The sequence below is a fragment of the Peromyscus californicus genome, unplaced genomic scaffold, assembly GCF_007827085.1.
Source record: "Peromyscus californicus insignis strain IS unplaced genomic scaffold, ASM782708v3 Scaffold_3__1_contigs__length_106647218, whole genome shotgun sequence".
NCBI lineage: Eukaryota > Metazoa > Chordata > Mammalia > Rodentia > Cricetidae > Peromyscus > Peromyscus californicus.
This window is the reverse complement of record NW_026294551.1, coordinates 27,862,456-27,880,029: the sequence shown is the minus strand read 5'-3', so window position 1 is coordinate 27,880,029 and position 17,574 is coordinate 27,862,456. Positions and strand designations below refer to the sequence as shown.

Genomic DNA, 17,574 nt, shown 5'->3' with positions numbered 1-17,574 from the left:
ACACCGCCTCGGAGGATGTGAGCCGGCGCGGCGGCCGCTGCTTCGCGGGCTGGGCGCGCGGTCCCAGCGGCTCCAGCCAGCCTCCGCTTCTCCAATTTGGGTGGGGGCGACCGCACCAGGCCGCTCGAGCTTTCGAAGGGGGCTGGCTGTCTTTGGCAGCTTGGTTGGGGGAGGCGACCCACACAGGGCGCTCGGAGATTTTTTTTTTTTTTTTTTTTTTTTTTTTTTCCCTTTAGAGCAGGGTTAACTGTTTTTTGGCAGCTTGGTTTCTGGGGGACTCTATAGAAGGCCTTTCGGGATTTCTTTCTTTGGGGGGAGGGGGCGGTGGTCCCGACTTGGCCAGCCGCCTGCTGGAGGGGGGCAGCGGGGAGCGGGGGGATGCGAACCCGGCTCCCCCCACCATGATGAAGACGGAGCCTCGGGGGCCCGGGGGTCCCCTCCGGAGCGCCTCCCCGCACCGCAGCGCCTACGAAGCGGGCATCCAGGCACTGAAGCCTTCCGATGCGCCCGGGCCCGACGAGGCACCCAAGGCGGCCCACCATAAGAAATATGGCTCCAATGTCCACCGCATCAAAAGTATGTTCCTGCAGATGGGCACCACCGCGGGGCCGCCGGGTGAGGCGGGAGGCGGCGCAGGCATGGCCGAGGCCCCGCGGGCGTCCGATCGCGGCGTGCGCCTGTCCCTGCCGCGGGCCAGCAGCCTGAACGAGAACGTGGACCACAGCGCCCTGCTCAAACTGGGCACCAGCGTGTCGGAGCGCGTGAGCCGCTTCGACTCCAAGCCCGCGCCCTCGGCGCAGCCGGCTCCGCCGCCGCACCCGCCGTCCCGGCTGCAGGAGACGCGGAAGCTGTTCGAACGGAGCGTCCCCGCGGCCACGGGTGGCGACAAGGAGGCCGCGGCGCGGCGGCTGCTGAGACAGGAGCGCGCCGGCCTGCAGGACCGGAAGCTGGACGTCGTGGTGCGCTTCAACGGCAGCACCGAGGCGCTGGACAAGCTGGATGCTGACGCCGTGTCGCCGACGGTCAGCCAGCTCAGTGCGGTCTTCGAGAAAGCCGACTCGAGGACCGGCCTTCACCGTGCGCCCGGGCCCCCCCGGGCCGCGGGGGCGCCCCAGGTCAACTCGAAGCTGGTCAGTAAGCGGTCCCGGGTGTTCCAGCCGCCGCCGCCGCCTCCTGCCCCGTCGGGGGATGCCGCGACCGAGAAGGAGCGTGGCCCTGGAGGGCAGCAGCCCCCACAGCACCGAGTGGCCCCTGCCCGACCGCCGCCAAAGCCGCGGGAGGTGCGCAAGATCAAGCCGGTGGAGGTTGAGGAAAGTGGGGAGTCTGAGGCCGAGTCGGCTCCCGGGGAAGTGATCCAGGCCGAGGTGACCGTCCATGCAGCCTTGGAGAATGGCAGCACCTCGGCCAGCACAGCCAGCCCCGCACCCGAGGAGCCCAAGGCCGAAGCGGTCCCCGAGGAGGAGGCAGGGTCAGTGGCGACGCCAGAGAGGGGGGTGGACAATGGCCGGGCTCCGGACGTGGCACCTGAGGAGGTGGATGAGTCCAAGAAGGAGGACTTCTCAGAAGCGGACTTGGTGGACGTGAGCGCCTACAGTGGACTCGGGGAGGACTCTGGGGGCAGTGCCCTGGAGGAGGACGATGAAGAAGATGAGGAGGACGGGGAGCCCCCCTACGAGCCGGAGTCAGGGTGTGTGGAGATTCCCGGTCTCTCAGAGGAAGAGGACCCGGCCCCGAGCCGGAAGATCCATTTCAGCACTGCACCGATCCAAGTGAGTGATCCCCTTCGGCCCCCCCGCGCTGCCCCTGCCACGTGCGAGTGGTCGCCCCCGCCCAGACATCCGTGTTTGGCAGGCTGAGTCAGCCCCTGCCACCCAGCCGGGTTCCCAGAAGTTCCCACAATGAGGGGGGCGTGGGGAACTTCCAGCTGTTTGTCAGTGGGAAGGTTTTCAGGTCTGTGATTGTGAAGGTGGCCTGCTGCGACCTGCCCTCAGGTTCCTAGCCTGCTGCCCCGCCCAGCATCCCGCCCTGGCCCACGCCTACTCTGGGACACCTGCTCTCTCTTCCTCCCCCAGACATTCTTTCTTCTTGAGGCTGCCAGAGGCTGCCAGAGGCTGCCAGAGGCTGCCAGAGGCTGGGACTTGGCTGACCTGAAGGGGTGTGGGATGTGTCCTCAGGATACTGTTCCTACGTATACCCTACTGTCAGGAGAGTAGGATGGGGACCTTAGGGACACTTCCTGCTTCTCCGATGGGTAAGGCTTGGCTCTGCCTGGGGTGAGAGAGAGGGGAGCTAGGAACTTCCCAAAACAAAGATACCGGGGACTGCAGTCCCTCCCTGTCAGTACCCCCACCCCAACTTTGCAGAAGTGAAAGAAGGAAACAGACTGTGAGGGTGGCCTTGTGACCGGGGCTGGAGGAAAGACCCTACATCTCAGGGTCTGTGCTGGGCCAGCTTTCCATGTCCAGGGTGGCACCGGAAAGGGACCTCTTATGTGGCCCTAGAAGGAGTAGGCCCTCTGCAGGCTTCACAGGAAGAGGGCAGTAGGTCTGGGAGTTCCCCTAAGGTGCCTGGCAGACTTTTATGCCTATAGCCTTAGGAATCCTCCCCCTTTCCATATTCTCTGGGTACTTTAAAAGAGGATGGGGGCTCGCTGTGGGGGGGGGGGTTCAGCCCCCCCATCTCTAACACCACTATTGGTGATTGGATTGTGAGCTGTGCCAGTCAGCGCTTTGAGATCTTCTGGGCAGTGGTGGTAAAGAAAAGATGTCCCCTGGGGAGAATTAAGAACAGGAGACCACTCCCATTTCCCACTGCCCTGTGAGCTCAGCTGGCACATTCAGCTTTGATGGTCTCTCCTTCCCAACCTGTGCTCTGCTGTGCCTAGCACCTGGCCTGCCCCGATGGCTGTATACAGCACACCAAGGACTTGCCCTGGCCTGGACCTTACTCCTCCTTCCCCTCCCCAGCCAAACCCCATGTGTTTGCTTACAGTTTCCATAACTACTCCTGGACACCAAAGCTGCCCACGTTTCTCTCACCCTCTGCCCCCTCCCCTCCCTGCCTGGGAATTTGGAAGACTTCTCCATGCCCTGTTTCCTCTGAAGGCAGTGGGATCCAGGAAGGAGCAGAGGCTGTGGTGTTTTGGGAGGGAGGGTGTCAGAGGCCATTGCCCCATCCCCATGGGTTCTTTGAACAGCGAGCGCCATGCCCTCATAGAGAGGGAGTGTGGTCTGGGCCTCTGTCTATATCTGACGCCTTACCCTGATTTTTTGGTTAAAAAATAGCACATGATTTGGAGCAGTGCTCCGGACTCCCTGGTGACTCTGAAACAAGCTGGCCACTAGCGTGAGAGCCAAGGCAGTGCAGAGGCTGAGCGTCTTGACTTTTGGCCTTTCTGGGGCGTTCTCCTCCCCACCCTGGCCCAGGGCCCCAGGCTTGTCTCCATTACCACTGCTATACTGATTCTGAAGCCAGGGTTCAGAATCTGCCCCTCCCTGACCCAGTTGTCACCATTATGGAGGTAGGTGGGGGTATCAGCTGAGGAGATAGCTGAGCCCAGGGCCTTCTGATAGCAAGCAGGAGTGACTGGTGGTCTGAGGCCTCTGAGCCTGAGGCCGGCCTGGGATTCCTGCAACGAGCAGGCTGTAAAAGGTGAACAGGTTGTAGACAGAAGATGAGGCCCAGGTCAGTGTTTTGGAAGTCAAAGTGGGGTGTGTATGATGGGAAGTGGGAAGGGGTTGGTTGACTTGGAGAGGGCTGGGGGATGCTGTCTCCTGGGCATAGGGTAAAGGCCAGAGGCCTCCGATGAAAAAGTGGGCCAGGGTCAGTTTGCTGACCCAGGCTTATGCCATTCTTTGTCCTAAAGCTTGGAACACCTTTGCAATGGGGACAAAGTCACTAGTGACCCACCTGCTACAGCCCATCTTGAATTTGGTGCCATCCTGCCCTGCTACCGGCTAGCCAACCCCTTGTGACCTTGGTAATGGATTATATGTGGAATACGGAGCCTGTCGCTTCAAGGGTCTGGGACTGCTGACCACTGGCTAGATGTTAGAGAACAGTCTATTGGCTACTGCACAGTAGCTGGATGATCATTAAGGGCCTGATCCTGAATGTCTGATACTGCACAGTTAAGGGCATTGAGCTAGGTGAACACATAAAGCCCCGCTGTGCTTCTGTCCGCTCCTCTAAGCATCCTCTCCACCTCCCACTATGGCCGTGCACCTCTGTGGTGGAGCTGGAGGTTTGACACAGGAGTAACCCTGCCTACCAGGGTGCCCATGAGTGTGCTCCTGGAGCAGAGGAGGGCCTGGCATGGGTCTTACTGGAGGCAATATCTTCCCTTAGTTTCTTCCGGCCTATCTAGTTGATGGAGCTGCCTCTACCCCTCCTGTCCCCTCTTGACATCCAAGTGATGCCAGCCTGTCACAGCTAGCAGTAAAGCCAAACAAGCCACGGTCCCCCAAATGGTGCTCATTAAATGCCTTGCAGACACCCTCCTGGGTCCGGCATCAGGTACCCACAAAGCCCTGTCTCCTCTTCACTGGCCCTGGGAGGAGGTCAGTTAGACATAGAAGGAGAGAGGCAGCAGAGGGGCACAGAGGATTCTGTGTAAGGACAGGGAGACTGCCACTGCCCCATGATCCTTGGTCCCTTCAGGGCACCAGTCTTGGAGCCTATGCCTGGTTCTTCTGGTGCCTGTGGACAAGGGTTTCGTTCTTCAGGGATGCAGTTCTGGTGTGTGGAAGGGCCATAGGGGCTCAGTTTTCTACCACCACCACCCCACCCCACCCCCGCTACCTGAGGCCTACCTGGGAGATAATGGCCTTCTCTTCTCTCCAAGGGGGTTGGAAGGACCCTCTCTGCTTCCTCCCCACCTCCCTATGGCCACCCACTTGGCCAGGGAAGGGTCCTGGTGCCTCTGCCTCTTTCCCCCTTCCCCCCTCCTCCCCTCCCCCTCCCCATCTGGCATCCTCCAGTGTCTTCTCCATCCTTCCTCCCCTCCTCCTCTTCCCGTCTTCTGCTCAGCCTGTTCCTTCTCTGTGTGCGGCTGTCTTTGTGTCCACCCTCATCTGTCTGACCCTTAGCTCTTGTCTTGTCTTCTTCTCTCTGCCCTGGTATCAGAGATTTCCAGACCTTGCAGCAGTCTCCCCAGGACTATCCATCTAGTACTACGCAGACTATATAATATGGAATGGGTCTTTTGCTCCCTTGCCCCTGGGTTCTAGAACTAGGAAGTCCTTTTGCTGAGAGCTGGATTCCTTAGGAGATTGGTATAAGGGAAGGACCTCTGACGGGAGAGACCCGGGCAACTTCAGGCAACTCAGCAGGCCCACGGGCCCGCTCCTGCCAGCTGCGCTCTTGGCCTCCCATGCTCCTCTGACAGCTGTTCCTCCCCAGGTATTCAGCACCTACTCCAATGAGGACTATGACCGACGCAATGAGGATGTGGATCCCATGGCGGCCTCTGCGGAATATGAGCTAGAGAAGCGTGTGGAGAGGTTGGAGCTATTTCCTGTGGAGCTGGAGAAGGGTGAGAGGCCAGGCCAATCTAAGGAGCACACTGGGGTCTTCTGTAGTGTTAGCCTCTGTCCTGCCAATCTTGTGGGTACCCACATGCTGGACTTCTGACTCCAGCCCCTATTGGCCTTTCTTGGCATTCCTTGTCAGCATCCAAGCCACGGGCATCTCCAGTGTGTTGCCAAGGAATGATAGTTGGTGAACACATCTCCTAAGCACCGTGTATGTGGTCCTGGGCTCTGTTGGAGGCACAGGGACAGGAAAAAGCAGGTTCCAAGGGAGATGGCGTCTCTAACTTCAGCCTTACGTGCCGTCATAAGCTCTGGGAGGAGTGAAGGGCCACTGTCAGTACATTTGATGGGGCCTCACCATGCTAGCAGATTCTCAGGCCAGCGCTGCCTGAGCTGAGCTCTAAAGAGGAGCCATTTGGAAAGTGTGGGGTAGAGCAGAGAGGTACATTCAGCATAGGATGAATGTGTGACCGGGGTGGCGTGGACCATGGCGAGAGCATAGTCATTTCTGAGAGGGATTGGGAGCTATTGTAAGGACTGGGAAAGCTAGTCTAGAAAGATCACAGTGGTCCAGGCGGTGGTGGCACATGCCTTTGAGAGGCAGAAGCAGACAGATCTCTGAGTTCCAGGCCAGCCTGGTCTACAGAGAGAGTTCCAGGACAGCCAGGGCTACACAGAGAAACCCTGTCTCAGAAACAAACAAAAAAACAATTAGAAAGAAAGAAGAAAGAAAAGATCCCAGTGGCGTGGGTACAGGGAGGGGTAATAATGGATGATGGACCCAATAATGGGGTCAGCAATAGCATAGTGAAAGTGGATACACTGGGCAGGAACAGTCAACATTACCTGTGGTTACTTGACTTAGTGGAGCCTGGAACTGGGAGAGAGGAATTTGGATGCTCCCCAGGCCTGGCATCTAGTAGATAGGGGTACCAGTCCTCAGGGAGTGTTTGCGGGGAGGGTCGTTATGTTTGGATGCTAGAGAACCACGGGACAGACAAGGCAGATGTGACTAGGCAATGGGTCTCCGTGTTTGCCATTGAAGCTCTGGGCATAGAGAGACTAGCTGAAGAGAGACCAAAAGGCTTAGGGCTGAATCCTGGCTCAGCCCCGATCCCAGCCACACACCCTTATCTGCTCACACAATAGTGTGCCACACCCCAGCCACCCTCACACACCCTGCTGCCTGTCAGCTCACTGGATAGGGCAAAGGGCAGGAAGTAGTCCCACTGAGTTGGCCTGGCAAAAAAAGGAGGTGGGCAGAACCACGGGTCTTTCCCCATCATGGGGCGGCTAAGTGTGGGGATGACTTCTGAAAGGAAACTGTACCTTGGAGTGGGTGTAGGACAGAGGATCCCTGCCAGCCATGGCTTCTCCCTTTCTGCCTCACAGACTCTGAGGGCCTGGGCATCAGCATCATTGGCATGGGGGCCGGAGCCGACATGGGCCTGGAGAAGCTGGGCATCTTCGTCAAGACCGTGACTGAGGGTGGCGCAGCCCATCGGGATGGCAGGTACCACCCTCCTTCCGCACCCTTCCTCAAGTCTCTTTTAGCAGTTATCACCTGAGGGGCAGCCTCGAGGAGGCCTGCGCGTGGTACGTGTGTCTTTGGATATTCAAGGAGCACCGCTGTGCAGGTGCTGTGCTAGGCTTTGGGGTGACAGCCATGAACAGATGGAGGCCCTCCCCGGGGCCTGCACACTCTGTGGGGGAGGGGTGTGAAGCTAGGCTGTACCTAGTACCGTGTGTACTGGCCTAGGGTGTGTGTTGGCTTTAGTAGGAAGAACACGGGCTGTGTGTCTGGAATAAGGCTTCGCATTTCTTTCCCTTAACACATACTAAGGGCCTGACTCTCGCTGGGTTGGTGCCAGGCTCTGGCAGTCAGTGTGGAAGGCCTTGCCCTCAGAAAACAAGCAGCGTAATAAAGTAGACAGATACCAGACAGAACAAACAAACTGGCTGAATAGGGAAGAATATACGAAGGCGCAAAATAGGAGGGCTTGGCCCCCTCTGACGGGCCGGCTTCGTAGAGGAAGTGATTGATATTGAAAATGAGAGCTGGAGGCCAAGCAGGAACTAGCAAGACAGAGTGAGTATATAAAAGGTTCCTTGCAGCCAAGTATAGTGGCGCACGCCTTTAACCCCAGCACTTGGGAGGCAGAGGCAGGTGGATCTCTGTGAGTTCGAGGCCAGCCTGGTCTACATAATGAGTTCCAGGACAGCCAGGGAGGGCCACATAGTGAGATCCTGTCTTACAGAAACAAAAACAAATGTAAAAGGTTCCTTGTGAACTCAGGGCCGCATGCATGCAAGACCAGCACTCTGCCAGCTGAGCTACATCCCCAGCCTGAGTAGAAGGGGTTCTAAGTCTGGAAACCAACGGCAGGAATGTAGATAGCCAGGGATCCAGGTATGGATAGGATTAGGCTAGTTATGGCTCCATGTTCTGGGGCTGAAGTTGCTCGTTGTGTGTGCCTGTGTGGAACATCTATGATCGGAGGACTGGCATTCTCTGAAGGATCATGAAGGGCACAAGAGGTCTGGCATCCATGCCCCTCTCTGCCAGATTTTCTGTTGTGTGTGTTGCAGGGGGGAGGAAGTGGGAAATGCTGCAAGGCTTTCCCTTGGGAAAGCTGTGAACAGTTGACACCCACATGTGACAGATGAGTGCTGAGGGCTGGGTTACTATAGGGTCATGTTGTTAGAGTCATGGGTGCCCGACTCAGAGGGCTTTTAACTGCCATGGCCTGGGTGGCACGGGGGCAACAGGAACAGAAAGGATGGCATCCTTTCTGGCATTTACCTCCCCTCCCTTTCCAGAGCTTGGCCATGGTCGCTCGCCTGTTTGTTAGTAAAGCAGGAGTGGGAACATCATGGGCTAGTGCCCACATGAGAATGTGGGCTATCCGGGAGAAAACTGTTCCCATCAGGCATTCTCTCCATTTCTACTTGAAGCCCTGAGAAGCCTAAGACCTCCCAGGAGGTGGAAGTGGAGGAAGGAGGTGCCCAAGTCTTCCCCCATCTTTGGCATTCCCTCCCAAGTGAGGCCACTGCCCCATCTTCCTCTTCCATGTGGGGAGCCAGGACACCCCCACAGCTGAATTGTGTTGGAAGTGTGCAACTTTGTGGGTGTGGATTGGTGTGTGAGCATGAAAGGGGCATGCTTGGGTCTTAGGCATTTGGGAGGACACTGGGGTGGTAGCACACGGGCATGTGTAGGAATGAGCTCTGAGCATGTCACAGCACCCTGCTGAGTGTGACTGAAGAGACAATGATGTGATTACAGGAAGTGTGCCTGCCACCTTTTCTGGTCCTGGATAACTGCAGCTGTGTTGTCCGACTGCTATTGTGAGGGCCAGCCTCCAGCAGCTCAGGATTGAGGAGGAGCCACAGAGTCAGTGGACTAATCACTCAGTTGACTTTTCTATCTGAGGGAGAGTAAAACTTAATTCTCTGGAGCTGGTGGAAAAGGGACACACACACACACAAACACACACACACACACACCCCTTTAGGGTCTTTCTATCATCTCTCTCTCTCATCTTTTTATTTCTTTTTTTAACTTCTATCCAGATGTATCCCTTCTGTCTCTCTTGATGTCTTCCTTTTAACTAACTTGTTTTTTCCCTTACAGCTTATGTACCCCATCAGAATCTTTCAAGCAGTATAATATTACAAATGTGGTTACTTTCTATTTTTTGAGTGAATGATTACACTGAATACAAGTAAATGCTGTGGAATAACCCTTCTTAAAGCCATGAGCCATGTGGCAAAATGTAGATTAATAGAAATGGGTTAATTTAAGTTGTAAGAGCTAGTTAATAATAAGCCTGAGCTATTGGCCAAGCATTTATATGTAATATAAGCCTCAGTGTGGTAATTTGGAAATGGCTGTTGGGATGGGAAAACTCTGCCTACAAGTAAAAAAAAAACACGTTTCCCATTTCCCTTACATGATTAAACATTTCATGTATTACAGGTGAAAAACAAATTATTTTCAATAACCCACATACATTCATGTCCAAGCAACTTGTTATAAATTAACAGAGTGTAAGCAAACAAGGTATTTTTCTCAGCCAGTTCCTTTATTAGCAGGCTATATTTTGCAGTTTACAAGGAAAGGATCAATCATCTTACTATTTATCTTAAAAGGTAATCTTATAAAAAAAAATCTTGAATCACACAAATCTAAACTTTTACATATGAAAACAAAGAAAGTCAGCTGTACTTTTAGTCCTCAGGGTACGTGCCCATTTGTCAACAGTTTTTTTCTATCAGGAAGCTGAGGGCAGAAATGGGTACCAGCAATTAATCATCACCTTTGATCACCAACCCATCCTAGCAAGAAAGGCACGTCAGCTGATAATAACCAGGCTGTTTTTGTTTCTTGTTTCTTGACCTCAACATTTCCCTCACTCAACTAAGTGCCTTTCTAAACTTTAAATTGTTCTCCAAGATTTTCTACCTCAAAGCCATTAACAAAAACACCTTAACCTAACCTTACTAACAATTCTACATGTCTAAATTATTTCTAAGGGTGGGGGTTGAATCATTAATCTGCTCCAGCAGCAATTTTTGGAAAAAGTCAATCACTATTATTTATTGTAAGTACCAGTAACACTGCCCAGTGAGGGGCTAGAAGCCCCCTGAGAGTTTTCAGACAACCCATAGATGATGAGGGACGTGGTGACCATGATGGCAACAATCAGAGCTGTGTTCAATAACAGCATGAGGTCCTCAGGACAGGTAGTCTTCAGGGATTTGCCTCCCCAAGGCTCACTTAGGCGTGGCTTTGCCAACCTCCCAGCCATGTCCATGAGTTCCAATGCTGCCTGTTGGTCGCCTCACATGGCCCCAGACACCTGGCTCTCTCTGTCCTCACATATTTTATGCCAGAACTGTATGCCAGACTGAGCCTTGAGTTTCGGATTGGAAGAGTCCACCCTTAACCCACCTCCTGTTCCTCTCATGACACCCTAACAAATGTCACTTCCTCTAGGATCCAAGTAAACGATCTACTGGTGGAGGTGGATGGAACAAGCCTGGTGGGAGTGACCCAGAGCTTCGCAGCCTCTGTCCTCAGGAACACCAAGGGCCGAGTGCGGTGAGAGCCAAGAGAGGGGACAGGCAGGAAGCTAGTCCCCTCGTGGCACCAGTTCCCTGCCAGAGGGTCTTAGACTTGCAGCCCCCGCCCCAGGCCTGCCTTCCCATCCCTGGATCTCTGGCTCCTGCTCACCACTGGGACTCAGGCTCATGTCCCTCCATGCTCTTCTCTGGGCTTGTTCTCCTTCCCTGCCAACCAAATGACTGCCGGCCAAACTAGGTTCCCCCATCTAGAGCTTCCTCTTCCCTCCAGGTCCACGCCATGTCCTGTTGGTAAGGCTGCTCCATTGGGTTGAATAGAAGTTTGTGTGCACCTCCGGCAGGACTCCTGGGGATCACTCTCTGCCCCGCCCCAGAGGGGTGCTGCCCCCAGGAAAGGGTGCTGGAGAGTAACAGGATGTGGGTGGCTGGGGAGGAGGAGCTGGTGCCTGGAAGTCCCACTGTTTCCTCTCCATGCTAATCTGCAATTGCCATCATCCTGCCCCTTCCTGACCAGGGGCTTGGAGCACACCCAAGACACACCTCTCTGGTCTAGTCCCCATCCCCTAGGATGGGTCATTTTGGCCACTCCCCTGCTTTGTTTTGTGTTTTTTCTCTTTGGTGGGAAATGCTCCTATGCTGAGAGCTCCTGAGCTCACGTTCCCCTGTAGCCCAGCCCAAAGTTTGGCTGACATCCCCTTCCCAAAAGTGGCCGGGAAGGCTAGCAGGTCTTCCTGCCTCTTCGGGTAGGCAGCCCTGGGAGAGCCCCAGCTCCCCCATTCATTATTAATTCCACAGCTTCTGGACTCCGGCTCTCACTTCACCTCCCCTGGGAGGGCCTAGGCTGGGAGGGAGGGAGGGAGGGAACACCACCAGGAGGGCAGTGGCATGCCCAGCTGTAGACAGGCTGGGATGACACCAGGATGACAGATGACTCTGGTGTCCCTGCAGGTTCATGATTGGCCGGGAGCGGCCTGGGGAACAGAGCGAAGTGGCCCAGCTAATTCAGCAGACCTTGGAGCAGGAGAGATGGCAGCGGGAGATGATGGAGCAGAGATACGCCCAGTATGGAGAGGAGGATGAGGAGGTAGGGACTCTGCATGCTCGCCCTCTGGAGGCCAGATGAAGCAGTGCAGCCATTGGCCTCAACTCCTTTTTCCAGGCCTGTTAAAGAAACTCAAACCCCGGGGGACCTTATGGTCTGAGAGAGAAGCAGACCCTCCCCTCAGAGGACCCCCTGGTCAAACGGAGGAGTCCCACTCTCTGTCTTCAGAGGGTCTCCCTGTAACTAGAAGGAAAACATAGTCCCCTCTGAGTCCTTATTCTGGGAGCAGGGTAGAGCCCCTAATCGAGGGAACCTGAACGCGGGAGAGGGTTGGGTCCTCAAGGAAGCTATGTTATGGGGAAAACAGTCCAGGAAGTTTCTTCAGAGTCTTGCAGTTTGCCTATCCTAGCCATGGAGACTCCCCTGGCTAGCCCCCAGTCTGACATGAGCATCCTGCTGCTGGTATCAAGCCTGGCAGCAGGGTTGCCGAGGGAGGTGGAGTAAACGGGTCCACGTTGCCTGCATCCCTCCACAGACAGGAGAGTACGCCACTGATGAAGATGAAGAACTGAGCCCCACGTTCCCAGGGGGCGAAATGGCCATTGAGGTGTTCGAGCTAGCAGAGAATGAGGATGCACTGTCCCCTGTGGAGATGGAGCCAGAGAAGCTGGTGCACAAGTTCAAGGAGGTTGGAGGAAGGGCCCTGGGCGGTGGGTGAAGGCAGGCGGGGAGCTGGCCCTAGGGACTGAGTGCCACCCTGTGTCTGCAGCTCCAGATCAAGCATGCTGTCACTGAAGCGGAAATCCAGCAGCTGAAGCGGAAGGTGAGGGTGTGCATGTACATGTGCGTGTGGGTGCACGTTGAAGATCTGGACTTGAGGGCTGGAGAGAGAAACCCTGCCTTCACACACACACACACACACACACACACACACACACACACACACACACCCCAACACACAACATTCCACCGTGGGCTACTGTGAGGCCAGGGATATCAGGATTAAGATCCCAAGCTCTGGCCCATCTGTTCCCCTATTCATTAATTGGGTCTCCATCCCATCATATGTAAGGTGAGGTATGAAAGCACTGCCAGCAGCATAGAGAGAAACCAGTGAGCTGCTACATGGACATCTGCAGCAGATACAGGAAGTCTGCAGCCTGGTCTAGGGTCGGTGCTCAGTCAGAAGTCAGAGTGTCAGCAAGTCCGTGGAGATAAACCAACTCTCATTGTTGGCATCCGAGTTTACTGTTCAACGCTCATCCACTCCGCACAGGCCTAGGGATAAGAGAGAAGTTTTTTGACTACCTAAAGTACACAGAGGTACACATAGTGACGCATACCAGCCTGGATCCCCAGACCCGTTCATCCAGACCCCTGCACCCTCCTGTCTGCACAGACATTATTTTCATATATGTATGACTGGTTGGCCTGAACAGGTAGATCCACACTGCCCTTGAGGTCACAGAAACGCGTGGACATGACCCACCATTCAGGCTGCCGGGCCTAGGAAGAGTGTCAGAGGACATGCACATTGTCACCTGGGCCAGCGGCACGCATGCTGGTGCTGACGGCGCCAGCTGGTGGCACACATGGCTGCTGTACATGCCTACCAGATGCTTACAAGCACACTGCGTCCCCACACACTCCAGGCGTCGTAGACACACAGACTCTATATTGAAGGAGTCCCAACTCCCACAGGGTTTCCAGGGTAGTGGGAGAAAAACCGATCCCCGGGGGGCCAAGAAGATGCAGCGGAACAGGGATGTGTGTGTTCTCTCCCCCGTGGATGGAGGAGGGCAGGGAATGGGTGCCTAGGAGGGAGATTGCAGCTGCCTTTGAGAGGAGGCCTGCCAGGGTATGGCAGGTGTTCCTGTGGGGAGAGGGCAGGGGCAGCTGGGTGGTGGGAAGGCTAGAAATGGCATTGTATAGACCTCAGCCCTCCAAGAGCTGTAGCTTGGTTCTGCGGGCATGGAGCTGTGGCCCCTAGAGATTTTTTTTTGGAAGTTCACCACCTAGGAAAATGGGGGTGGGGGGCAGGGCTCAAGGGTAAGAGGGCCTTGGATATGGACAAACTGGTTAGAAGCCTAGGCAGAGCCTGACAGGGTGAGTCAGAGTACAGGCCAAGGTGGAAGGGAAGTGAGGCTACATGTTTGAGGGTGTTTTCAGGGCCTGAGGCAGAGGGTGGGTCACAGGTGGTTTCAGGCCCGGGAAGCAAAGAGGCATTCAATTGAGTCTGTCTACCTAGGGTAGCTTCTGGACAGCTAATGCCACTTCAGGCACAGTGTTGAGCAAAAGCAGAGCTGATTCTTGTCCTTGTGCATCTAAAGAGTCGGCACACCACTGACTGTTGTTACTACCTGGAGCAGGGTTACTGAGTCCCTAGAGCAGGAAGAACCCCATCCAGTTGGAAGGAGGGTGCTGCCCTACTGAAGTCGCAGCAGGCTTTTTCTGGGAAAATGATACACAGCAAGAGTACTGAGGAAGGATAGATGGGGCATTCCTAGCAGAGGGAACAGTACCTGCAAAGGCCCTGTGGCAAGTCCCAGGGTCTGCAGGAAGGCCTGAGTTATCAAAGCTTAGAAAGCATGAGGTGTTTGCAGTGGGTAAGAAAAAAAGGACAACCAGGAACTGGAAACTGAGTACTGGGACTGCCTTGAGGCAGTGACACTTTCTCCCAGGCAAGCAAGCCAGGAAAGTTGGCTTCGGATGGGGGAGGGTCCCATTGAGGGCCTGGTACCTGTAAAAAGCTGGGAGGTAGGGCTGGAAGTTAGGTGCAAGATCTGGCAGGAGCTAGTAGGGATTTGGGGCTCTGTGCACAGCGGTGGTGTGGGAGGTGGGGCCTTGCCTTGAGGAATGGTAAGGAGAGAAGAATGCAGACCAGTTACCTGAGAGCTGGAGAGGGGCTAGATCGTTCAAGAATCTCCAGGAATAGGGGCTGGTCAGCACGCCAGGGCTGCAGAGGGTGCAGAGCTGGTGGTGACTGTTTCATATCAATCATCTCACTAGCCCTGAGGCATATCACTCCCATCTTCTGGATAAGGCAGAAGTTGCTAATCAGTGACTCCTACCCCTGGGAGAACTCTGAGGTCAGCCTCAGAGAGTTAGGAGTTGGGGGCCAGTAGATTCCACAGGTGCAGGCATTGCTGGAGACTGTTGGCTCCACGGCTCACTCTGGTGGCCTTTAACCCAGGGCTGTTCTTTGCTCATAGTTGCAGAGTCTGGAGCAGGAGAAAGGGCGCTGGCGGGTGGAGAAGGCCCAGCTGGAGCAGAGTGTGGAGGAGAACAAGGAGCGGATGGAGAAGTTGGAGGGCTACTGGGGTGAGGCCCAGAGCCTGTGCCAGGCCGTGGACGAGCACCTGCGGGAGACTCAGGCTCAGTATCAGGCCCTGGAGCGCAAGTACAGCAAGGCCAAACGTCTCATCAAGGACTACCAGCAAAAGTATGTGTGAGGAGCTTTGCGTCTGGGCCCAGGCAGGATGGAGAGGCCCTTCAGTGGTAGTCCCCACCCCAGCCTTCCTCCAGCTGAGTAGGGAGATAAGGAGTAGAGAAGTTAGAGGGCACCATGGTGGGGTACCTGAGCTGGAATGGCTGAATACCAGACCCAGGCCCTAGTGACCTTGGGAAAACCTCCTCCTCCCTGGACCGAAGCCACACCATAAACCCTAACCCACCATCTGTTCCTCGCCTGTCTCCAGGGAGATCGAGTTCCTGAAAAAAGAGACTGCCCAGCGTCGGGTACTGGAAGAGTCGGAGCTAGCTAGGAAGGAGGAAATGGACAAGCTTCTGGACAAGGTAGAGCCTGGGTGCCCTGAGCAGCCTCCAGAGGGAGCAGCATAGAAGCCAGAGTCAAAGAACGCCACTCTGCTCTTGTTTGGGAAGGACTGTATTGCTGGCCACCCAGCTTAGGGTCAGAGCTGGGAGGTGGGGGCAGGGTCCACGCTCAGTGGCCAAGCCTGATGCCCCCTGTCTTTGTATTCTAGATCTCAGAACTGGAAGGAAACCTGCAAACACTGAGGAATTCCAATTCTACTTAACCGGAGTCACTCCTTGACTGGACAATAATAATCCCCTCCCATTATCCTCACCCTCCCTGTCCTCAATCCCCACCCCTCCCCTACCAGCCTGGGGACAGGTGCCCCGACTTCCCACACTCCTCCACCCCACCTCCCTCAGCTTCAGGGACCAGAGGGCCCATACTACAGGCCCCTTTAGGGTGGCCCGGGCAGACAATGGTGGCTGGAAGAGTGGCCTCCTTGTTCTATGGGGCTGAGGTACAGAGGCCGAGTGAGAGAAGCTGACCTGGGTGGTGGATGGACACAAGGACCTGCAGACCAAACTGCCAGACTTTACAACCTCCAGCCTGTGTCTCTGGACCGGAGTGGAGCTGGGGCTGTCCCAGCATCTCACCACTTGGAGGCTGCTCCCTGCCCACCGGGCCCATGTGGCCCCTGGGCCTCTAGACTTGAGATTCTACTTTCTTGGCCCTTTTCTCTTCCCTACCATTGTGCTGTCTGTTGCATTCTGGCCTCCTGCTTGGAGGGGTTGCCTCAACATCTCCCACCCCTGCTCCCCATCCCAGGAGGGATAGAGCCCACCCTTGAGCCAGAGGCTGGGCCTGGTCCTGCACTGATTTCTCATGTATCCTTGGTGGGGTGCGGGGAGAGCCGGAGTGGGCAAGAGGATGAGTCCAAAACACCTGGAATCCGGCCCCCCTTTCCTAGGAAGGGCAACGGCCCTCAACTTCTCCTTGTGCCTCCCCTCTCCCAGGTGCCAAATAGCCATAGCCTCCTCCTGGAACTGTCCTGAGGCCACTCTGGGGTTCAGGGTTCCTTGGTCTAGCCTAGGAATGCCAGGAGGGAGGGAGGCCAGCTTAGGTGGTGGGCCTGCAGAGCCCTCACTAGGGAGCTAGGCCCAGCCCAGGGCCACACCTGGAAGCCTTGTTTTACCATCAAAGAAACTCAGCCTCCCCTCCTCCCCTCCCCCACTGTTTTCCAATGTTTTCACTGGAGGGCAAAATTTTACTAATCTTTTTGGAGACCAGGGCTGCTTGCCGTCAGCCTGCTTTCTAAGTGAAATTGACTCAGTTTCCCCACTTTAACCCCAAATTGGGGCTTGGACCAAGGGAGGTGAGACCTACCCCCTCAGGTACCCTCCCCTTTCAAAATCCATCTCATTTTGCCACTTCCACAACCCCTGCCCCAAGCCTAGGTTTCTGTTCGTTTTTTTGTTTTTAAACAACCCTGTTCTGTCCTTTTTGGCTTCTCCTAGACCCCTGTAAATAGACCATACCATCAATCAGTATTTCTTGCCCCTCTCCCGCCCCTAGACGTTCCCCGACTCCCCGGAAAGAGCTGGCTGTCACAGTGCCCGGCCCCTGCACTTCACCTAGGCAGATGGAGGGGGCGGAGCCGGGTGGGCGGGTCCTCGATGTACTTCCGGTTTTGACCGGCAGCGCTCTTGCCCCGCCCTTGGAGGACCCCCGTCTCTGTATATAATATATATATGTATGTATTGTTCCTGGTTTTGTACGGACCATGCCCTCTGTCAGGTCGTCCCCATAAAAGCAGCCCCCAGAGCCTTGCTGCCTGGTTTCTTGATGCGCTGAAAGGGGGAGAGGGAGGGATACTAGAAGTTCCCCACCTTTTTCTAGTTTTGCCCAGGACCTAGAGATGATCTCAGTGCCAGTTTAGTTCTCCAGCCCATCTCAGCAAACTCGCTTGCCACCATTGCCCAGCTTTCGTGGGGTCTCTAGACAGTTTTTCAGGTCTCCCTTTCACAAAGTCTTTCGAGCAAGCCAGAAGATGGACTGGAAAACAACTCCTCTCCCCTGAGAACTGAGCAGTCTGCAAGACCCCCGAGGTCTCCTGTGAAGTACCAGGAGGACCAAAGATTTCTTAGGGTGACCTAGGAGGT

General features: G+C 55.4%; 1 protein-coding gene across 1 annotated transcript; it reads left to right on the top strand.

Annotated features, from left to right (window-relative positions):
* The first annotated feature begins 256 nt into the window (after positions 1-256).
* Positions 257-17,236, top strand: Ppp1r9b (protein phosphatase 1 regulatory subunit 9B). The gene is made up of 10 exons (XM_052759681.1): positions 257-1,769; positions 5,401-5,533; positions 6,924-7,044; positions 10,531-10,635; positions 11,565-11,700; positions 12,194-12,346; positions 12,428-12,481; positions 14,871-15,100; positions 15,357-15,453; positions 15,642-17,236. Exons 1-10 carry the CDS (start codon positions 402-404, stop codon positions 15,693-15,695), a joined length of 2,451 nt encoding a protein of 816 aa, XP_052615641.1. The 5' UTR covers positions 257-401; the 3' UTR covers positions 15,696-17,236.
* Positions 17,237-17,574: the final 338 nt, after the last annotated feature.